At 38.9% G+C, this 25,122-nt stretch overlaps 1 protein-coding gene across 1 annotated transcript in view; it reads right to left on the reverse strand.

The window, feature by feature from the left end:
- Window positions 1–25,122, reverse strand: part of LOC126240514 (5-phosphohydroxy-L-lysine phospho-lyase-like) — a 151,522-nt gene that overhangs the window by 41,993 nt on the left and 84,407 nt on the right. The window contains exons 3-6 of the mRNA XM_049947930.1: window positions 19,472–19,706; window positions 18,930–19,023; window positions 14,400–14,608; window positions 10,513–10,738 (exon numbers count right to left, since the gene is read on the reverse strand). Of these exons, the coding sequence (XP_049803887.1) occupies window positions 10,513–10,738; window positions 14,400–14,608; window positions 18,930–19,023; window positions 19,472–19,706 (764 nt within the window). The remainder of the gene's footprint in view (window positions 1–10,512; window positions 10,739–14,399; window positions 14,609–18,929; window positions 19,024–19,471; window positions 19,707–25,122) is intronic.

Genomic DNA, 25,122 nt, shown 5'->3' on the forward strand with positions numbered 1-25,122 from the left:
GGCAGGTCATTTATCATTATTAGGGAAAGGAAAGGGCCCAGCACGGATCCCTGCAGAACACCTACCTCAACTTGTTCTATATTGGACATTTCTTTCCCAACACAGACGGCTTGCTTACGGTTTTGTAAATATGATCTTAATAGCTTAAGGCTGTTACCTTTAACACCATAAAAGTCCATTTTTTCGAGTAGTTGTGTATGTTCTACACAGTCAAAAAGTCAAAAAGTCACTTGGGCAAAGCATTTATCTTCAAATACTTGATGGATGTATTTAACAACATTGTTTATGGCATCAATGGTTGACAGGTTTTTCCTAAAGCCATACTGTGATCCACTTATTAATCCTATGTTATCAAAGTAAACAGATAATTGTTGGTAAATTATGCATTCTAGAACTTTTGAGACAACTGGGACTATGGATATTGGCCTGTAACTTGAGACAGAATTTTTATCTCCTTTTTTATGTACTGGAACTACCCTAGACAGTTTAAGCTCGTCAGGGAAAAAACCCTCCAGTATACACTTGTTTATACAATATGTTAGGGGGTACACTATACAGTCCATTACTTTCTTAAGCATGTTACAAGACAGGTCATATATGTCTACACTGTCTGATGATTTTAACTGCTTCACTATTCTTAACACAAAACCAGGTGAGACCTCAGAAAAATTGAAGGTACTTGTGATTGTTGATGACCTAACAATATTTTTGACAGTAACTGTGATGAGCTGATTTCAGGTTTAATTATAGCACTTCCTACTTCCTCAACTGATTTAATAAAAAAGTCATTAAATTCCTGGGGAGAGATACTAATTTTGTCACTTCTTTTACCTTTGGCGACACTATTTATTAGAGTCCATGCTGCTTTGCACTTATTGGTGGATTTCTCAATACTCCTGAGATTGTGTGCTTGTTTGGCTTCCACAATTGCTTTTTTGTACTCATTCCTAGATCTAACATAGGCTAGTTTAGCATGGTTGGTTTTCAGATTTTTATAAATATTGCACAACAACATAACTTCATAGTAGACAGCTGTTTTGTATACCATGTATTTAGTCTATTTGGAACGTTTGCTTTTAGGACTCTGTCAGTTACTTTGCATTTCTTTATTGGTATGCAGTCATTAAAGTGTCCCAAAAATACTTTGAGAAACCTATCAAATAGTACCTTTGCTGGCAGATAATTGCTTAGAGTATAATGTGTCTCATCATAACACAGGCCAAACCAATCTCTGTTAGAAAGGGACGTACAAAACCTGTCAATTTTCTCATCTGTGACAGGTCTAGTGACCACAACTTCTGGGACAAGCTTATTTACATAACTCTTACAGGGTGTTTCAAAAATGACCGGTATATTTGAAACGGCAATAAAACCTAAACGAGCAGCGATAGAAATACACCGTTTGTTGCAATATGCTTAGGACAACAGTACATTTTCAGGCAGACAAACTTTCGAAATTACAGTAGTTACAATTTTCAACAACAGATGGCGCTGCAAGTGATGTGAAAGATATAGAAGACAACACAGTCTGTGGGTGCGCCATTCTGTACGTCGTCTTTCTGCTGTAAGTGTGTGCTGTTCACAACGTGCAAGTGTGCTGTAGACAACATGGTTTATTCCTTAGAACAGAGGATTTTTCTGGTGTTGGAATTCCACCGCCTAGAACACAGTGTTGTTGCAACAAGACGAAGTTTTCAACGGAGGTTTAATGTAACCAAAGGACCGAAAAGCGATACAATAAAGGATCTGTTTGAAAAAGTTCAACGGACTGGGAACGTGACGGATGAACGTGCTGGAAAGGTAGGGCGACCGCGTACGGCAACCACAGAGGGCAACGCGCAGCTAGTGCAGCAGGTGATCCAACAGCCGCCTCGGGTTTCCGTTCGCCGTGTTGCAGCTGCAGTCCAAATGACTCCAACGTCCACGTATCATCTCATGTGCCAGAGTTTACACCTCTATCCATACAAAATTCAAACGCGGCAACCCCTCAGCGCCACCACCATTGCTGCACGAGAGACATTCGCTAACGATATAGTGCACAGGATTGATGACGGCGATATGCATGTGGGCAGCATTTGGTTTACTGACGACTTATTTTTACCTGGATGGCTTCGTCAATAAACAGAACTGGTGCATATGGGGAACCGAAAAGCCCCATGTTGCAATCCCATCGTCCCTGCATCCTCAAGAAGTACTGGTCTGGGCCGCCATTTCTTCCAAAGGAATCATTGGCCCATTTTTCAGATCCGAAACGATTACTGCATCATGCTATCTGGACATTCTTTGTGAATTTGTGGCGGTACAAACTGCCTTAGACGACACTGTGAACACCTCGTGGTTTATGCAAGATGGTGCCCGGCCACATCGCACGGCCGATGTCTTTAATTTCCTGAATGAATATTTCGATGATCGTGTGATTGCTTTGGGCTATCCGAAACATACAGGAGGCGGCGTGGATTGGCCTCCCTATTCGCCAGACATGAACCCCTGTGACTTCTTTCTGTGGGGACACTTGAAAGACCAGGTGTACCACCAGAATCCAGAAACAATTGAACAGCTGAAGCATTACATCTCATCTGCATGTGAAGCCATTCCGCCAGACACGTTGTCAAAGGTTTCGGGTAATTTCATTCAGAGACTATGCCATATTATTGATACGCATGGTGGATATGTGGAAAATATCGTACTATAGAGTTTCCCAGACCGCAGCGCCATCTGTTGTTGAAAATTGTAACTACTGTAATTTCGAAAGTTTGTCTGCCTGAAAATGTACTGTTGTCCCAAGCATATTGCAACAAACGGTGTATTTCTATCGCTGCTCATTTAGTTTTTATTGCCGTTTCAAATATACTGGTCATTTTTGAAACACCCTGTATCAAGATGGAACCTACTTGTATAATTTAAAGATACTGAATCATGATCAGAATATGGAAATACTGTCAAAAAACATGATTCTTCTGTTGTTTTAAAATTTACAAAAATATTGTCAAGACATGCATGTTCTCTTGTAGGTTTGTTATTGACTGAATGTAAGTTGCACTGTCTTAGTAGGTTTTGGAGTTCAGTGACACTATGTTTTTGTGTTGTGACATCGAATTCAGCATTCACATCTCCACCTATCACAATATCATAATGTATCCATCTAGTATCTGTAAGTACATGTAACAGCAGGTCCAGTTTTTCTAAAAATACATTGGTTATACCCTTAGGTGACCTGTACAGGGAAATTACAACTAACTTAAAACTGTCTATTACTATACCAGCAGCTTCAAAGTTGTGTTCATCACACAGAAAATCTGGATCTAATCTATTGAATGTACCGCTGAGTGACTTGTTAACATATATTGCCACACCACCTCTTAAATGCAATTTTCTGCAGTAGCTACTGGCTAGAATATAATTATCAAATTTAATAAATGTAAGCTCACTCTCACTAGCCCAGTGTTCACTTAAACAAAAGATATCAAACTTATTTTCTAATCCAAAGTCATTGACAATAAATTCTTTATCCCTTACTCCTTCAATGTTAAGATAACAGATTATAAAATCAAACCTGTCTTTCTTTACACATGCACTATTTTGCTGAGAGGCTATTAAATCTCTGGCACTTTTTATCTTATGGGCTTCTTCCCCTTGCTGCCTTCTACTAAAAAATCATTTAGACATAATGGAGGTACAGTTTTCCGTTTGCCCGCTACACTTGATACTGCTTCTATTCTTGGAGGTCTCTTTGCATCTTCTTGTTCATGGCATAATCTAAGTGGCTGGGTTCCCACTGTAGGTAGTTCAAATGTTGCTGCAGAATGGACAGCTGGATCACCTGTTGGTACACTTGTTGCTGAATATGCTGCCACTTTTGCTGTTTCTGCTATCTTAGTTCCTGAATGAGGTGTTCTACCTGTTGTAACTGTAGTTACAGCTTCCTCTCTCCCAGCACATTCTTTTGTAATGAGTGATACCTGATGTTGTGTTACTGCTGCAACTGGAGTACATGGTAGCGAAGATACTTTGCAGGCGTCCTTTACCAGTGGTAGTGGAATAGGATCACTTTTCTTACATCTAGGAGAAACAATATCCACTAACATTTTGATCTTTTGACTGAGCAGCGATTTGCCCCATTTATTTAAATGCATACCATGTGTTGTGAAGTGCTGTCTTTCAAGATCGTCAATACTGAGGAAAAAAGCATTTGAAGTGGTCTTGCAGATCTTTTTATACATCCTGTTTGCTTTTTGGATTTCTCTGTTCACACAAGAAGATTCAGTAAGGTCATGTCTGTGTGGAATGCCTACAACAATAACTTTTTGATCCTCTGTTGTATGTAGCGCATCTCTTAGCGCTCTGTTTGCTACTATTAGTTCATTCTTATATACATCGTTTGCACAGCCCAATATTACAATGCATTCACTTTGTGTCACGTGATTATTGTTTTTATAGTTTTTCAAAACTTCTTTTAGGCCTGCTCCAGGTTTCACAACACTTGTCACACTGAGATCCTGCTGGAAACAAAGAATTCCTGCAATTCCTCTTCTGTGGCTGTCAGCAAGCTAAACTGTAGGCCTACTAAAGTTTTTTAGAGTCACTTTGTTTGCAACATCGAGACAGTTACGTTTTACTGACTTATTGCGCTTTGTAAATTTCCTGTCCGCCGATTCCGATTCATAGTCTTGGTGTGAGTTCCTTGTTTCAACATTTTTAAGTTCACAATCCATAATAAGATGTTGAAATCAATTTCTTAACGGAACTTTTAACGCACTGGAAACAAATTTAGGTTTTGCACATTTCTTTGGTTCACTGTACTCTTGAAGTTGACCGAGTTCTTTATGTGATGGGTCAGATAGACTTTTAATAATGTTTTCCAACAACAGAGCATGTTCTCTTGTGCCTTTCAGTTCTTTCTGCAGTGATTCGAGTACTATGATTTCACGATTTGCGCGGCACATTTCACTCGCTGCCAGACGTCCGTTACACTTTGTTCCACACGTACACGAGATGTTTTCTTGATTTATTTTCGCGAAGCATTGCGAATGATACCAAATATGCAACACTGAACAAATTCTAATGCCACTTGATACGATTTTGTCGCATAACTTGCACCTTATTGACGCTAAATACTCGCAATTTATGGACCGATTTACTACCACATCTATATGCATCGCCATCTCTTGGTGAACCCACATTACCTTTTTGTTCACTATTCCACGTACTGTGTATCCTCACTGTGTGTTTTATGCATTCTTCCAGTAAATTAATAAAGTGTATTTTATTGTGGATTGACATTCCTACAGGTGGTGACATGGCAGATGACAAACACATCAAACCTAATGATATTGCCATTCACACCACCTCATCAGGACAGTCATTTGGTAATTTGGAGGAAGTGACAACCGTTCCACTGGTGGAAATAAATTTTGGACAGGTGCCAGGTACTTTGTGTGATTTGCAGCTTGTGGACAACTCACCAATAAGCTGTATCACATCTTCCACAGTGGTAGAAAAACATACATGCCACAACAACCAGACCTATGGTTCCAGCTTCTGGAAGTTTCATTTGACACCTATGGTATTATTGATGAGAACCTAAAATTCACTCTGATGTTCAATAGTTTAGACACTCAAACCTTATTGTTATTGGCTGACATTGTGCATAACACACCATCGGTGTGCAAATACATGCACCTTACGGAAAGTCTTCCTCAAGAAAGCAAATCAGAAATGTGGCTCTTCTGTCAACTCAACAATACGCAGGTCACAATGTTGATACATCATATACTTATATGTCAAGCTGCATTTCCTGAAGAATTTAATTGACTGGGCATTGGATGTTAGTTTTCTGCCAGCAAGACTTGAAAAATGATCTACTGTTGCCTCCTGGCTCACTGCCATGAATAATTCTAAGATACCTACTTTTGGCTAGTGCAGAAAGGTGGTGAGTTTTGATTTCACAAAGAAATTGTGGTGGACCTTTGTGATTGCCGATGTCACCAAACTATTCATGGAATGGATTTTCTGCACCATTTTTCACTTTAATGTGTCGATACAGAAGGGTCACCTCCATATAAATGTTGAGATAGTTTACAGACATACAAGATGTTCAAGCATTCCTCCCAAAATAAAAAATGCCACTGTTTCAGATGTGGAAGCCTACGTATTCAGCTGTCAAGACAGAAGCATCACTGAAAGATGAATTTTGTATCATAGTGAACACTGGCAATGAGTTGCTCAGGAAGATGATGGACTTACAGGAAGTGACAACAGATGTAGTCAAGACAATGAACTGTTAAGCACTTCAATTGCCATACACACCACTATCATAATGACAGTTAAACCTAAACTACAGAATTTAAAAGATGACATCACACCCTGTTGACTTTGCCCAACATAAAACAGCTCCCGGCACCTCTCACTGGCATGCTACAGAACACATGCATTAACATTCCTACTACAATGGGACCACTGACTGCTTTTAAACCTTCCAAGTTTGTATCTGGAAAGTGTACCAAAGTGAAGAAAAGAAAGAGAAAGTAAATGATTATTGTAAATTTCAAATGTCCCATACACATCACTCCTCTGTACAGTTCCTGGCATATTTGAGGGCCTGCCATACTCTGTATATGCTGACGTCTCCAGACTGTTATCCTATTTGACGCCAACAATAGGGCTACCCAGCTCCAGGCCTTCTCTTCTTATTACAACAACACAAGAATGGTAAATCCAGCCAAGTTTCAATCAAATGTTTGCTCTAGGCAGACGATGCTGTGGGTCAGGCAACTCACTGTCACTCGAGCCTGCATCAACTGACACAACCACCTACGAGGTTACACCTTTGCCAGACCAGCCTGAACAGTATGCTTCCCCAGTTTCTCCTGTTTTATGCTGACTAGCATGAAGGCTGGCAGGAGCTTACGGCAGGACTACTCATTTATCCCAGGAGCTTCCCTTCCTAGGAGGGGGCTACTCACCAAACAGCAGCAGAAGAACACACTTATAAAAGGTATTACAATTTGTGAGCTTTCAGAGCCTGTGGCTCCTTCTTTTGGCAGAAGGGTTGAGGGGGAAGGAAGAGGGGTGAAGGAAAAGGACTGGTTAGGTATAGGAAAAGGGATAGAGATCGGAAAAGTCACCCAGAACTCCAGGTCAGGGGATATTTATCGGACAGGATGAGAAGAAAAACTCTGATATTGTCATTTGTCAGGTAGTTCCTGCTTTATGATTGTTTGATGGTCATTATCAAATAAAATTTTTTCACAGATATAAGTTGAAATCATCAGCATATTTTAATGCATTATTTCCACTGACACAATAGCAGAAATTTAATAATTTGTTTCATCAAATTTAATTCTCAGTTTCTCATAGTTTTGCATGCCAGTGAGTTCCAGCTGCACTACTTCTGTTGCTTTTCCAGCAAAACAGCAAAGGGTTTGTTAAATAAATCTATCAATGGAAAATCCAGGAGGGAATGTAACAATACCAATGGCAAAAAGCTTTAATTGTGAAAGTCTTTTTGTTGTGCCAATGTGCGACTCAACATCTCTGCTATAAATCAGTGAAACTATTTCATCGCATATACTTTTAAAGCAGGCTTACAACTTATTTGGCATTTTCTTGTAATCATGAAAATGAACATAATTGCCCAACTTCAGATGTGTTTGAAACACTCAAAAGATGTAGTAGGATCATAAAGCTGAGTAATCAATTGATTTTTGCCTTGAAGGCACTTATTTGACATATTTAAATGATTTGTAATGTTAGAAATGCTAAGTCACATAAACAAACCATATTTTTTAACTAAGAGATCTTTTTTTTTTTTCATGAAAATTTTCCTTTCATCAATTGAATTCAGAAACCGAACAAGAATTTTACCACAAATTAGTCGTCTCATTTCTGTGTAAAAATGGAGACACCATATTTGGTGCTGTCATTGTCTTTAAGAGAAGTTAAACTTTCATGAGATATGCAGAACCTATTTGCTTTGGGCACAAAGTCTCCTGGCGGATTATACGGTGTAATTAATTGTATAAAATCATCACCATACTCCCATAAATGCTGTTTTAATAATAATACTAATACAGAATTAATTCCTACTATACAAGGTGCTTCACCACTCATAATGCCTGCTACCTTAGTCATATTTAAATGAAAGTTTGAACACTGTCCCAGTGCTGCAGTGAACATATCACCACCCTTAATTTGCCCTGACAATGAACTCATTCCAATCAATTCATTACATATTTCAAGTATGTGTGTTATCCCATGTCCAAATACAATCATCTGGGTCGTGGAGGTGATGTCATTTGATTCAGCAGTAGCCTGAAAAATAACAAATTTTCTTTGAGCAAGTTTTTGTTTGATCCATGCTATTTACCATCACTGCAATAACTCTCCTTTGCACAGTCATCCAGTTTAATTGAATTTTCTTAAAATATTTAACTGATTCCAGCCAAATGTTTTAGCACCTGTTGTTGTTGTTGTTGTTGTTGTTGTTGTTGTTGTGGTCTTCAGTCCTGAGACTGGTTTGATGCAGCTCTCCATGCTAATCTATCCTGTGCAAGCTCCTTCGTCTCCCAGCACCTACTGCAACCTACATCCTTCTGAATAGTGTATTCATCTCTTGGTCTCCCTCTACGATTTTTACCCTCCACGCTGCCCTCAAATGCTAAATTTGTGATCCCTTGATGCCTCAGGACATGTCCTACCAACCGATCCCTTCTTCTAGTCAAGTTGTGCCACAAATTTCTCTTCTCCCCAATCCTACTCAATACCTCCTCATTAGTTACGTGATCTATCCACCTAATCTTCAACATTCTTCTGTAGCACCACATTTCAAAAGCTTCTATTCTCTTCTTGTCCAAACTATTTATTGTCCATGTTTCACTTCCATACATGGCTACACTCAATACAAATACTTTCAGAAAAGACTTCCTGACACTTAAATCTATATTCGATGTTAACAAATTTCTCTTCTTCAGAAACGTTTTGCTTGCCATTGCCAGTCTACATTTTATATCCTCTCTACTTCAACCATCATCAGTTATTTTGCTCCCCAAATAGCAAAACTCCTTTACTACTTCAAGTGTCTCATTTCCTAATCTAATTCCCTCAGCATCATCCAACTTAATTCGACTACATTCCATTATCCTCATTTTGCTTTTGTTGATGTTCATCTTATATCCTCCTTTCAAGACACTGTCCATTCCGTTCAACTGCTCTTCCAAGTCCTTTGCTGTCTCTGACAGAATTACAATGCCATCAGCGAACCTCAAAGTTTTTATTTCTTCTCCCTTCTCTCTTTAGCACCTATCTTGAAAAAAATTTTGACAAGATCTCCGTCTGTAAATGGCTGGCAACTTTTTGCTATATGCTGAGATATTTCAAAATTTATTTATGTTGCAGTTTCTGAGTCTTTAACAAATTCTCTGAGTATTGCATGCTGACATATAAATTCTCATTTCAAGGAAGAAATTTTATGTCCTGTAGTTCTTCTGGCAATTCAGAATGCAGACTCTCATACTGTCTCCTTAATTTGTAACGTAATGAATGAAAAATCTGTAATCCAGCAGGCAGGGATAATGCTGACTCTTTCCTCCCCTCCCTTCCCCTTCCCTCCTAGAGCATCTCTCACTATTTGCCAAAACACTTTTCATAGTCTTCCAGCAGCTGCTTCAAGCAAGATTTGCTTCTCCATACTCTCTTCAATAAGCTTTTCTTGTGTTTAGGCTACTCCAGCTATTTCAGAAACTTCTATTTTCCTTTCATTTCCTATCTCTCCCATTCTCTTAAACAAAGTGCAGAAGTTCTGAAAGCTCATAAATAACAGTAACTTATTTCCTTTTGCATATTTAACTGTTGTCATTTGCTCAGATAGTGTTAGTATTTGTTTCTTCAATTTATAACTGAAGTAATATTGAAATGTTCAAAAAGTGATAAACATCTCGTTAAATAAATACAGAATTAATCCTACAATAGTGATGTAAACTGAAGAAATGAATTAAAATTTGAGCTACAGCCAGGACTTGAACACGGGTCTCCTCGCTTGTGGTGGTGTAATGGTCAGCATTTCTGTCTAGTAGACCTTGGCCACAGCACAAATTCTAATTCATTTCTTCAGCTTCCATCATTATCATAGATAAAGATGAGACTTTAGTGTCACAGGGAAAACTTGATTATAATTAATCCTGTGGAAAAGAAATGATGACCATGAAACACGAGGAGTCTTAAGAAAGAGTCTTAAGACAAGAAAGTGAAAAATGGAAGCATGCACATTTATGTTAGGAAGACTTCAAGCAAAATATACTTCTACAACTGAAACAGGTTTCTGAAGTTATTAAGATAAAAATACTTCTGAAAACTGAGACAAATTCTTCTCTTTTAATTACTTATTGTGCTTTGATTATGTCATTGATTTTATGGTAATGTACAGCACACACATTCCATAAAGTCATTATTATGAGACTTAGCTAACAAAATGTAGCTTTCAATCTGTCCTGTAATTTTAATTAAGTGTATACTTACAGTATTGAAATATTCAATTCCAGTGTTCTGGAAACTTTGAGCAATTTCTCTGGTTGTAACAACTGCTGCCACAGGATGGCCATTCCCCATTGGTTTGCCAAGAGTAACAATATCAGGTATAACATCGTCACCCTGCAACTGGAATCCCCACCAGTGCTTTCCCACTCGGCCAAAACCCACTTGAACCTCATCTGCTACGCACACACCACCAGCTTCACGGACATGCCTGGTGATCATAAAAAGAATAAAATAAGGGAACAATTAATGGTTTCATCACCAGTAAAAAAAAGAAAAGAGCAATGATTTGTTATAAACACATTTCATGTAGAATCTTGCATTTCTTCCTCCTAGACATTTGACTTGATGGAGTACTGAGTAAATTAATGTCAAGTCATAAAATTGTAAATCTGGTCGCACTTGCAGATATAAACATCAACACTTTACATGAGTGCCAGGAAAGCAAATGTTTACAGATTTTATCCTCTCTTGTGGGGCTAAAGATCAACATGAACTTGTACTCAGTGCAATAATAACACATATAGTATTAATGGTGTTCTATAAGTAATGCAACACTTTTTTTCTCAGCCAATTTAGGTTTAAAAATACGAAATTTGTTTTAGAGCATCATGCAATATCCCCACCTTAGCCTGTATAGTTTCATGAAGTTCCAATAAGTGGCGGCACTATGCGTAGTTTTCAAAATGATGACTGTAATGGAGGTGCATTTCAAGTAGAGAACTGTCATTGAGTTACTCTTGGCCGAAAGCCACAGAATCATAGGTTTCTGTAGGCACTTGCAGAATGTCTATGGATACCTGGTAGTGAACAAAGCATGGTGAATCACTGGCTGAGGCATCATTGCAACAACGGCACACAGACCTGTCCAGTCTTCCATGCGGCAGCCGGCCAGACACAGCTGTGATTGCTGAAATGTCAGAATGTGCAGACATTCTCATTCAAGCTGACCAATGCATCACAATCAAAAACTTCACTGTTCAATTGGTCATCTCTGTTGGTAGTGCTGACACACTTGTCCATCAATTGTGGTACACAAAGGTGTGTACCCAGTGGGTTCATAACTGTTCAGAATATCATAAAGAGCTGTGAAGGACCATCTGTGCAGAATTGCTTGCATGTAATGAAGCATCACTTTGAACCAGAAACAAAATGGCAATCCATGGAGTGGCACCACACAACTCTCCTCCAAAGAAAAAGTTCATAGGCGCACCTTCATCCATGGTGAAGGCTTTCTGAGACTCTGAAGGGGTTATTTTGTTTGATGTCATCCCTCATGCCTTAGTGATCAGTTCTGAAATATAATAAACTGTGTTCTTGAAGACTGTTTATTCCCTGACAGGTTGAAACTGGCTGTAGTCAAACCCTTGCACAAGAATGGGAAAATAAAGCATGTTCAGAACCACAGACCTATTGCTCTAATCTCAACACTCAGCAAACTGATTGAGGAAATAATGTTAAAAGGAATCTTGTAACATTACAACAATGCTAACATCTTAGGTGATTTCCAGCATAGTTGCAGAATAATTCAAACTACCACAGCATCTGCAGTACTGTTTGACCATTATGTACTTGAAAAAATTAATTAAAAGTCCCAAGCAGCAGGAGTATCCCAGGACCTCTCAAAAGCTTTCAATAGAGTACATCACGAAGCCCTCTTTTTCAGAAACTGCAATGAGCATTGTCACTGTAAAACTTATGCAATTGCTATAAACATTTTAAAGGTAGGCAACAGCGTACAGAAACTGTGTGTGATAATAAAGGAGTATTGGAGAGGAGAAGGTCAAGAATTAGAAATAGATATTTGGTGCTCCTAAGGGCTCTATTTTATTTTTATTCATATGTTATTTCCCAAGTTCTCTGGATCATAAGTGTTTGATCACTTTGTAAGCTGATGACATATCTGATGTCTATTGTGCAGACAGAGCTTGGCCTTATTGAACAGATTATAAATTTTATTAAAAAGGCAAGAGCTCACTTTAAAAATGACGATATGAAAGATAATGTAGAAAAAATTAATATTATTCACTTTAAAGGGAGTATTCCAAATAGGCATAATACTGTGAATGATGAGATTCTGTCAACAACCTGTTAAGAATATAAATTTTTGGGTTTATACCTAAGTGACCAACTTTCATCAAAGCAGCAAGTTGAAACTGTCTCCAAAGAATAACGTCCAGTTTATATGTATGGTGGAGATTATCACCACACATTAATTCTGAATACCTGAGGACTGTATATTTTGTGTTAGTATATCCTTTCTTGTCTACTGGAATAATGGCATGGTGGCAGGGGGAGGGGAAAGGAAGGGGGGGATGTGCCACACTAATATGAAAAGTGTTTTAATATTGCAGAAGAGGGGCTTAAGGATCATAGCAAAACTGAAACAATGAATGCCTTGTAAAAGTCTATTCACTAGTTTCAGTAATCTCCTCGTTTATGCAATGTATATGCTAGACACGATTGTGCTAGTGAAAGAAGAAACTAAGTTCAAAAATAGCAACCCTAAAATTCACAACCTTGAAACTATGCTTAACACAGACCTTCATATGATCAACAGAAGATTAACTTTAATGGCAAAAAGCATATATATCAAAAGAGCTGTTTTAGTAATTTGTTACCTAATTGTCTGACAATGTTGTGTGGAGATACCTTTAAAAAATGACTCAAGAGCAGTGGCTTATCCATAAATGCTCTTACAACTTGTATGTAACATGACTAATATTTTAAACAATGATCTATTTCTAGAAATAATTATAATAGTAAATTGCATGTAACACCGACTGCTCATTATCAAACAAAGGAAAATCCAGGATGGATTGTAACAGTATTGTGAAAGGGAAAGTTGTCACTCACTATACAGAGGAGAAGCTGTCACAGACAGGCACAGCAAAACGACTGTCACAGCTTGCTTCAGTTGCCAGAGACTGCAGTCACGTGTGTGTAAATTTCGTTTGTGTGCGTGAGTGTGTGTGGGTGTGTGCATGTGCATGCATGTGTGCATGTGTGTGTCATCTATTTCTGATGAATGCCTTGCTGGCCAAAAGCTTATTTGTGACAGTCTTTTTGTTGTGCCTATCTGTGACTCAGCATCTCCGCTATATGGCAACTGCTCATCATGGAATAAATTATTGTCCTACTATTTGAATTATTTAAAAGCACATTGTAAGAAGTAATGCTGTAACTTATACTTTCATGACATTACACATGCATGTAAAATTACATGTTATGAGCAGAGAATAAATTAGAAACATAAACTATGGAATACCACAATATTTAGTATTCTTGTCTGCTCTTCCTTTTGCACATTAATTAAAGGATTATACTAAAACTATAATGTTTGTGGAACATGAACATGTAGCAAATAGAGAAAGGGCTCAAACTCAACAATACTGTTCACACCCAAAGTTATCTGAAAGTTGATTAACTTTGAATTCAAAGACAGCCTTTGTGATGAACATAAGAATGACTGCCTTTTACAGAGACATGGCATGAATGAAACCACCAAGATTTAGGCATTGGATATTTTACAAATTTTTTGGATAAGTAAAGAAAAAACAGACCTACAAGAGATGGAGATCAGGTGTAAAACATCTGGAAGTGTGAACCACGAAGGAAGAAATGCAACATCAAAACTTCCCAGATGAACCAAAACTTAAACAGGGAAGACAAGTCCCGCATAAAAAAAGAAGTACACTGGTCTATATGCAGGAGTCAGAGAAAAATGTTCATAAAAATAAAGACTTGAAATATCATGGCCCTTGTGTGTCCAGAATGAATAAAGTAGTAGTATAACTCCAAATTTCTGTACCTTTTTGAGATAATTGCCTTAAATAAAACTGATCATTACTTAATTTTAGTGATCTGCTAACCTGAAGGCTTCACGTAGGTAGTTTTGTGGTGGAATTATCTGCCCACCACAGCTAATCAGACTCTCAATAAAGAATGCACATACTGAACGACCATCATCCCTGATTTTCCTGCAGATTTCCTTGACGTCTCCAGCGTACTTTTTTCCCATGTCTTCTCCAGGGTAGTCAACATCTCGGTATTTCCCTCTGTAAACATCTGGGCAAGGAGCCTGAAATGCATCAGAGAACTAACTTATTGTCAGAGAACTAACTTATTGTATTTTAGTGGTACATAGTTCTCACTATAATTTTTTTTAGCTAAAATAAGTTTCATTAACAATATACGTAATGAACATTTGCTCATTATCAGACAAATTATGAGCTCTAATATTTAAGTAATATTGATAGTTACCTGTTATACTGAATTTGTATCTTAATGTGAAAACTTGCTCAAATTTAATATGAACCCTAATTGTTTGAGCTAAAATTATATTTGTTTTATTTAATACACTAATGGAAAATCCTGGATGATGGTGTTTTTTGGGAATACATTGAATACTTTCTTCCACAGCCAGTGTTAGGGCTTATTTTGTTTATTGGTTTAATTCATCCAAAAATCTTCATGATTGTGGGATGGGTCATCATGCATTTACAAATGGCTCTGAGCACTATGGGACTTAACATCTGTGGTCATCAGTCCCCATGCATTTACAAATATCACACAGGAAGGTGTTCACTAACATGCTTGTGCATGCATATCTGTACGCTTCTCTCTCTTCCCCTCCCTCTCCCCCCTCTCCCTCTCCCCCCCTCTCCCTCTCCCTCTCTCTGACATACACACACACACACACACACACACACACACACACACACACACACATGTACACTAGAGGAAATGTTTATAATAATATTGCAGCAAATTAAAGTAGATGAATTTTGGCTTTATCTGGAAGAGAACTTACACTAGTTGCAGTAGGAAATATTGAACTTGCTTGCCTAAAGTCCCCTGTTATAAATGGTTGGTGAAAGCCTGTGACCAAGAAAACAAGTCTCTTGCATTTCACATGTTTTAAAAATTCATATGTGAATACAAGTGTTCTAAGAGGAATGGTCTTAGGGTTTAATTAAACAGTGAACATGATGAAATATTTATTATTTTTTGAGTAAGACTATTGTAAATTGTGGTGCAAGTTTTGAAAGCTGATGTCTTTACTGGCTGTACATTGAAACTTTAATTTTGCCATGTATCATGTTCATGGATATTTAAGTATTTATATATATATATATATATAACAGAGGGAAACATTCCACGTGGAAAAAATATATCTAAAAAGAAAGATGATGAGACTTACCAAACAAAAGCGCTGGCAGGTCGATAGACACACAAACAAACACAAATATACACACAAAATTCAAGCTTTCGCAACAAACTGTTGCCTCATCAGGAAAGAGGGAAGGAGAGGGAAAGACGAAAGGATGTGGGTTTTAAGGGAGAGGGTAAGGAGTCATTCCAATCCCGGGAGCGGAAAGACTTACCTTAGGGGGAAAAAAGGACAGGTATACACTCGCACACACACACATATCCATCCACACATACAGACAAAAGCCATACCTGTCCTTTTTTCCCCCTAAGGTAAGTCTTTCCGCTCCCGGGATTGGAATGACTCCTTACCCTCTCCCTTAAAACCCACATCCTTTCGTCTTTCCCTCTCCTTCCCTCTTTCCTGATGAGGCAACAGTTTGTTGCGAAAGCTTGAATTTTGTGTGTATATTTGTGTTTGTTTGTGTGTCTATCGACCTGCCAGCGCTTTTGTTTGGTAAGTCTCATCATCTTTCTTTTTAGATATAAGTATTTATATATGTCTTTTAAATCCTTTCTCATACACTTAAAAATTTTACTATATAGATACTGAATAGTGGCAGGATTGAAGACTTTTGATAAAGGTACTTAGAATGACCCAGACAAAATAAAAGCAGTCACAGATTTTCCAACTATTTGGCAGGTTCATTGTGAGAAGTTTTGTCAGAATGAGCTCATACACCAGTCGATTCGTGAACAATTTCTGTAGCTAAGTATATCTCTTGCAAGTACTGCTGCATGCAGAGAGGTGTCAAAATTTTCCTGTATCTTTCCTTGTCATTAGTGAAGCACAAACATCTTCTCCAGTTCTAGTAATGTATGACAAGAATACCAGGACAGAACTTCACAATGATGCTAGCAGTTATGGGATAGGTGCAGTTCTAGTGCAAATTCATGAGGGTATTGAAAAGGTCAAACCATTCACCATTGTTACAGATCACCATTAACAGTGCTGGGTGACTAGCCTGAAGGATACATAAAGTTGGCTGGTGAAGTGGGCAATGGGGCTTCATAAGTACAATATCATAGTTGTTTACAAAAACAGACACAAGCACAAGAACACTGACTGCCTGTCAAGATACACTTTGATGGAACACAGCAGTGTGGATGAAATACCAATCATCACTGAATTAAATGACATTGTTGCTGAACAGAGAGATGATCCAGCACTCCTGAAAATCTTAGAAGCTTTGAAAGATGAGGAACCAACCAAAGGAGAGATCCAGTTAATGCATAGACATCGCATAAGTGGAACTATGATCCAGTGGGGCAGAAATGGTTGCTCATCATCCCACATCATCTGCCGCCAGCTATCCTGAAGTATTTCCGCAATGCTCTAACATCTGATCACCTAGGGTTTGTAAAGTCTCTAGATAGAATCAGACACAGGCATCCCCAGCCAGGTCTCTACCAACCCTTTAGAAACTATGTGAACCACTGTAAGGAATGCCAGTGATGGAAAAACATGCTGCAGTTACCTGAAGAGCATCTGGTACCAACCCTGCTTGCAGCAGTGCCATTCCAGTGAATTACAATTGACCTCTTGTGGAGGTTTCCGAATATGACAAATGGAAATCAATGGATAATAGTCTGCACTGACTACGTTACTAAATATGCTACCACCAAAGATGTGCCAACTGATGAAGTTCCAGAAATTGTAAAGTTCATTGTAGAAGATACTTTGAAGCATGTAGCACCCTGTGTGTTGATCTCCGAATGTGGAAAAGCTTTCCAGTAAAGACTAGTATCAGAATTAATTTTATGTTGTGACACCACCCACAGTGGCCACCAGCCACAGAAATATGGCTTCCCCGAATGTTTTAATAAAATCTTGGTAGATATATTCTCTATGCACATTAAAAAATCATTTCACAATGTGGCACAAATTGCAGCAAGACTTTAACACACATCCTTCTTCAAGTTATTCTGAACAACCTTTCAGCAGCAGATTGCTTAGGAGGTACATTTGGAATGCTTGTGAAAGTAAGAGATACCCTTAGTCCAGCCCAGAATGTCAGTTGGTGAAGAAGGGAAAGAGAGACAAACATTGGACCAGAGGACATTGTAAATTCATTGTTATATAAGACACATCATTTGGTGTCCTCACTAGGCAATCCATGACAAAATGAAATAATTCAATCTCCCTCCAGATGTTGATATAGATATGGTCATCACAGACTGTGATGTACCTCACATTGACAAAGCCCACAGCTATACGTGACTTCAATAGACAGACCCTCTCAGATACATGCACAATCATGTGGGCAGTACAGGTGCCATGTTTCTCAATTTCTATTGGTTTGTAACTGGACAGTTCTTCTCCAGGTTTATGACGAACTTGGCTTCCAGCCTCAGGCTGTATCGGGCCACAAAACATTCAGAGCATTTGCTCAATTTTAACAGCCCTGCCCGAACTGGACTTGTGATTAATTGCAATGTAGCTGCTCTTGTAAGTCACTCTCATGATGAAGTCACTAATGAAATATTCTGTGAGACACTAAATATTACAGTTCTGCTCATATGTGAATGACATTTGGTGCCAAGATTGTTGTTGATACCATGAAGTCTACTCAAGGATTGCCCCCAGTAGTTGTTGTGTGCTGGAATAGGCTATGTAATGATCTAACAATGCTTTAGTAATGTGAAAACCAGAAAGAACATATGCTTTGAATCAAAATATTTGTACTGAAATACTATAAAGTCACATTTTGCCTTTTGATCTTAATAGGAACTGTAACATTATTAGCCCTGTCATCTGAGATGACAGATTTACATCTCCAGGGCTAAAACCGTGATTTCATGAACAAAACACAGACTAGATCATGTTGGTAAGAGAAATGTTCAGAATCAATCACACATCTTGACTGATGCACAAAGTTCCAGTAACTAAACATTTTTGAAAAATCTCTGAGATCACATAGAACAATACACCTAATGCCAGCACTGATGTTTAGACATTTTGGCCAGTCTGGGCTTATGGTTGTATGAGGATACTTGGACAATGCTGTTTACTACATACAGAATTACATCGAACCACATCTGTTATCGAGGTGTGGAATAACAAATTATTATGACAAAGCTAACTAATATTTTGTCATTTGAAATTGTTTTTTATTTTATTTTTCTGTGTAATGACTGGAATTTTCTACTCAAAAGACACTTTATACTAGGAAACTGCTTTCTGTACTTACCACATGTACCCATTCAGGTTTCCCCTGTCCTCCTGGCTTATTGAACTTGTACGGCGAGATGTCAATCAGGGAGGATAGATGACCGTGGTACGCACTGCAACAGGTGTGCGTGTACACTCATATAATCTCTCCTACAATAGGAGGAGAGGGAACAGGGATAGTACTGAACAAAGCCCTATTGGGAAATTCAGCTAAAATTATATACCCAGCTAGCTAGTGAAAAAGGATGTAATGCAACTCCAACATTCAAAGAATGTTGTTAACTGTTGATGTAGTAGGATGACTATCTTCTTATCACTGCTTATTTTTGTTATGCTGAAATCAGAAAAACAAATAAAATAGAGGGATTAGTGCCAAAGTACTCAGCAACCACTAGGAAAAACAATTATTTTTTTAGAAATAATACCAAAATGGCTGCAAGTTGTGGTTTGATATTAGTTTAGAGCACCAAGTGGAGTCCATCACCTGCAACAAGCTCAAGAGTTTTCTGCACAGTTGGCAGAGAGTATTTTGACACAGAGACATACGAGAAGCAGACTTACTGGTCCACAGTGATGACATCGTGGTTGCCAGTGTGGGTACGGGCGAGCCGCAGTGCCAGGTCGTTGGCCTCGGAGCCCGAGTTGACGAGGAAGCAGACCTGGAGTGGCTCGGGCAGTAGGCTGGTGAGTTTCTGGGCACACAGCACCAGGCTGTCGTGCAGGAAGCGGTTGTTGGTGTTGAGCAAGGACAGCTGGTCGCACGCTGCTCGCACCACCGCTGGGTGGCAGTGCCCCACTGTGGGAGGAGAGAAACATCCCAGTCTAGTCACTCATTCGTATACGATATTCTGCAAATGCCGTCTTGAAGGAGAGCCTTCCAGATTGTGGAAGAAACAACTTCGAATAGGACCTGACAAGTAAATTATTGTCAAACAATGGAAATTCCAGGTTGGAATAACAACAAACTCTGGTTTACTTTCAAAACGACTAAATTATTGTGGTATCAAGGTACACAAATTGATTTTTGTGTGAGGTAAATTGTGTCCAGTCAGTGTGTTGTTGTGATCATATTTTTTTTTGCTTTTCTACTGTAATATTGAAATATGACTATAAAATTCAATGACCTTCAAAAATGTCTTGATCAAATGTGTCCCATTCGCCATAACTCCTACGGAGACCTGTACAACTGAGAATCACTAGAGAAATGTTGAGTGTTATTCACATTGCATCCTGAGTTGTTTCTGTAGTGATGGGGCACCTCCAGTACTCATGGCAGCACAAGATGTAAGGTAAAACTAAAATTATGGCAAATCAGAGAAAACATTATACAAAATTATAAGATTTTGATTCTCTGGGTAGTCAAGGTCTTCAGGTGTCCATAACCCCAACAAGGACACTCAAAACCAGACCTGTATCTGTTTTGTGCAGGTGTGCAGTAATAAGTTCATTTCTGACTGTTAGGCAAGTGTGAAAGCAAAAACAATTTGTTGGTTTACTTCTAGCTGGACATTATTCCTCTGGTTGAAGTATGATTCTAAGTATTTAAAGTTTTCGACTACCTTCAACTTCATTTGTCCCATGTGTAAATTTCCAGGCACATTGTGGTTCATCCTTCTACCTAGCTCCATTCCTTCTGTCTTTTCTGGTTTAATTCACAAGCCCACTTTCCCTGAACTCAAATCCTCCTCTTTTTTTTAATCATTTCTTCTCTCGGCTCCCATACAGCTATTATATCAACTGCACATGCTGATACTTGCAGATTTCCATTCAGATTGATGCCCTTTCCTACTCTTTTGATCATGTGACTAATCTTTTTCAAGGGGAAGGCTTGATAATATGGGTGACAACACCTCACCTTTTTGTACCCCAGTTCAACCTCCACTTCCTTCGACATTCCTGCTTGACTGGCACAAAAGAGACTGTTAATGATGTTTTTCAATGAATTACTAAGTGGTCATCTGAAAATCAGCTCTCCCATAATTTTGAAACAAACACTCGACTACAGCTATTGTTGAGGAATGATGGTGGACATATTGAGCATTTCCTGTAAAGAACATCATCTTTGCTTTGTCTTACTTTGTTATGCTAATTATTGCTATTCTGATCAGATGAAACCCCAGCTGTCGGACATTTTTTTAACTTTTGTATTTTTTTGGTTCTAATAAAACCCCATGTCATTCCAAGCATGTGTGTCAATTTGTAACTCTCTATCTACTGACTTTTTGATCACCCGGTAGATCTCGCTGCAAAGAAAACCGCCTTTGTTTTAGTGACTGCTACCCCAACTCGCGTACATATCAGTGACACTCTCACCCCTATTGCGTGATAGCACGAAACGAGCTGCCCTTCTTTGCACTTTTTAGATGTCCTCCGTCAATCCTACCTGGTAAGGGTCCCATATCGCGCAGCAATATTCCAGCAGAAGACGGACAAGTGAAATGTAGACTGTCTCTTTAGTGGGTTTGTCGCACCTTCTAAGTGTTCTGCCAACAAAGCGCAGGAAAAAAAGTCAAGTAAACGTGGGGTCTACGAGCAGTACTTCATCTTCGACTCTGTGAAGTAAATCTCTTCTACTTAAAGCTCTTTGCCTTCCATATTTTGGGAGGAGGTAGTATGGACCAAAACAAGAGAAAGTTGCCTGCTAAACATGGGTTCTAAAATGCATATCTTAAGAGTTATGATCACCTGTTCAGTAGAAGAGATGTGTTTCAAGTGCTCACAGCGCTTAAGGTATACACTATAGACCCAATGTATACTGGACGCTTTATTCTTGCTGTGGTCGACTCTATCAGGAATCAAAGAGCTTGCAGCAGAGGAGATTTGTTTCACGACATCCAAGATGAACAAATGCTCATAGATTTTGTGGTCTGCTCTTTAGAGTCCATGTTTTCTAGATATTTTTTGTTTGGAATGATCGTTTCTGTAATATCCCTGAATATTGAGTTCCTCCCAGGATACAAAGTATAGAAGTGTGGAATCATATCGAACTCCTTCCGAAGTCAGGAAACACGGCATCAAATTGGATGCCATCTAATGAACAAAATACGAACGTATGGAATATCAGACTAGGTTTGTAACTGGATTCAGGAAAACACAGCATGTCATTCTTAACGAAGAGAAATCTCATGACGTAAAAGCAACTTCTGGCATACTCCAAGGCAGTGGTATAGGTCCATTGTTGTTTCCAATTACTGTATAATATAGTGCTGTTCCTTATTTACATAAATGACCTAGGTGATAATCTGAGCAGCCCCCTTAGATTGTTTGCAGATGACGCTTAATTTACCGTCTAGTAAAATCTTCATACGATCAATTCCAATTACAAAATGATCTAGAGAAAATTTCTGTATGATGCGAAAAGTGGCAATTGGCACTAAACAAAGAAAAGTGCGAGGTCATCCACATGGGTACTAAAAGAAATCCGATAAATTTTGGGTATATGATAAATCGCACAAATCTAAGGGCTGTCAATTCGACTAAATACCTAGGAATTACAATTACGAGCAACTTAAATTGGACAGACCACATAGACAATATTCTGAGGAAGGCGAAACAAAGACTGCGCTTTGTTGGCAGAACACTTAAAAGATGCGACAAACCCATTAAAGAGACAGCCTACATTACACTTGTCCGTCCTCTGCTGGAATATTGCTGCACGGTGTGGGATCCTTACCAGGTAGGATTGACGAAGGACATCGAAAAAGTGCAAAGAAGGGCAGCTCGTTTCGTGTTATCGCGCAGTAGGTGTGAGAGTGTCACTGATATGATACGAGAGTTGGGGTGGCAGTTACTGAAACAAAGGTGGTTTTCTTTGCGGCGAGATCTATTTACGGAATTTCAATCACCAGCTTTCTCTTCCGAATGCGAAAATATTTTGTTGACACCCACCTACGTAGGGAGAAATTATCATCATAATCCAGATTTAGGTCTCCCGTGCTTTCCCTAAATTGCTCCAGGCAAATGCCAGGATGGTTCCTTTGAAACGGCACAACCGATTTCCTTCCCCATCCTTGATACAACCCGAGGTTGTGGTCCATCTCTAATGACCTAGATGTCAACGGGGCGTTAAATTCAATCTTCCTTCCTTCCTTCTTTTCTCTGCTGGCACGACAGTAAACCGTTCTTTGGCAGATTCACCGTGCCCCTGATCCTCGCGCGTGTCAAATTACAAATAAGATGCACGGACCTACACAGTTTCAAGGGAGTTAGAATGCGTGTATTCTGTCAGTGCTTCATCCAAAGCTCCCAGTCACACTTTACACAGTTCTACGTACACTGATTTTTTAGTGACAATGGCAGACTATGGGCACTCACGAATGTCCCGCGGTACTTAACGTGAGATTCCCTTTGTAACTACCGAAATCGTATTATCTTTAGTTTATTCCTAATGCTGTTGAAATACATATCAAAACAAAGGTGAACCGGAACGGCAGTATGCTTCCAACGGAAACTGGTAGGAAAAATATCATACGACCAGTAGGGGTTGAATCCTGACCTTGTGTCTTGTAACCGGTCAGATACCGATCTGAGAAAATGTGTTTACCTTTTTTGTGTATTAAGGCAGCTTCTATCTACTCTCTCTTAAAAAACGATTTGACAATCAGTGTTCACATTTTGGACCGTAAGAAGCGAGAAAGAGAAGTTAATAGAAGAGTGGAGTTGAGTCTGCTCTAAAGAAAGATATGAAACGAGAGGAGAGAATTGGGGGGGGGGGGGGGGAGGACACTACAGAGGGCAGAGGGTGTGCAGTCCCGTGTCTATTGGTATTCTTCGTTAGCTTTACCAAGTGGTAATATGACACGCTTTCCTCTGTGTTTTGATTCCGACGAAAAAAAAAAACAGAGTTCGGCAACATAAACGGTTAAAACCTATCAAAGGAAGAACGTGAGCTTTAGCGTTTCATGACGGCTTAATGACGCACTGCTAGACAGTGGCATAATGAGGCCAGCACGTAAATGTATCTGGTGACAACTGCAGCAGTTTCTAATCACACAAGCCCGCAATCGTTCGACAGGAGAAAGTTGCCTTGCAAGTGAACTGTGAAAGCAGATCCCAGCATCGTGATCTCTCGTCTTCTCTCCCTCCCTTCTCCTCTGCTCTCTCTCTCTCTCTCTCTCTCTCTCTCTCTCTCTCTCCCTGTCGCTGTATATAACGTCCCTTTACCAGCACAACCGGCAGGGCGAAGTCCTACGACAGCCTATCCTTTTCTAACTAGCTGGAAATAAATAATAAAAAAAAGTGGACAGAAATATCAACTTGACTCGGTTTGTAGGTACTTTTAGGTAATTTTCACATATACTCCTCAGGTGCATGTGCAACTTATCTAAATTCTCAAAATATTGTCAAAATCTGGTTATGCCACATCCCACGTTTTGTCATCACATGTGGTATACGAAAGTGTCTTCTCTGAGAAATATGCACTTTTAAACTAACAGATGTTACAATTTTTCTTCCAGTTGATGATCGTTTAATTAACTGTAACAGGTCAAGAATAAATATTATGTATACGGCTAATGGCAAATAAAAATGCATTTCTACAAACAGCTCTCAGCTGTAACTAGATAAGTGCTGTATGATTCCTGTAATGCTGCTGAATTATTTTCCCGCCTCTGTTAACCAGCGTAAAATTTTCACCATTTTAGGCCAGTCGAATGCCTTTTCTAAATCGCTAAAGCCTATTAACAGTGGTTTATTAATTCTGATCATTTCTACGCACAATGTTCGTAAGCTAATTATTCCTTCTCTAGTTCCTCTATCTTTCCTAAATGCATACTGATCGTCAGCGAGGTTTTGGTTAATTTTGTTTGACATTTATGATATTTGTGAGAATCTTGGAGGAATGGATTAGCAACATTGTGTACGATGGTCTTCATACTTATCTGATGTGTATTTCGTAGATACAAGATTTCTGCTTAGGGACAGAGATTTCTGCTTTTCCATGCCTCACATTGATGAGCCCATATACATAAGAAATAATTTCGACCTCCAGTGCTTCCAGCACCTCTCTAATTATTGCATCACATTCAGGAACCTCTTTTGGCTTTAGTTCCTTAACGCTTTATCGAATTCTTCTCTGAACAAAAAACTGGTTCAAATGGCTCTAAGCACTATGGGACTTAACATCTGAGGTCATCAGTCACCTACACTTAGAACTACTTAAACCTAAGGACATCACTCACATCCATGCCCGAGGCAGGATTCGAACCTGCGAC

This window comes from Schistocerca nitens, chromosome 1 (assembly GCF_023898315.1).
Source record: "Schistocerca nitens isolate TAMUIC-IGC-003100 chromosome 1, iqSchNite1.1, whole genome shotgun sequence".
NCBI lineage: Eukaryota > Metazoa > Arthropoda > Insecta > Orthoptera > Acrididae > Schistocerca > Schistocerca nitens.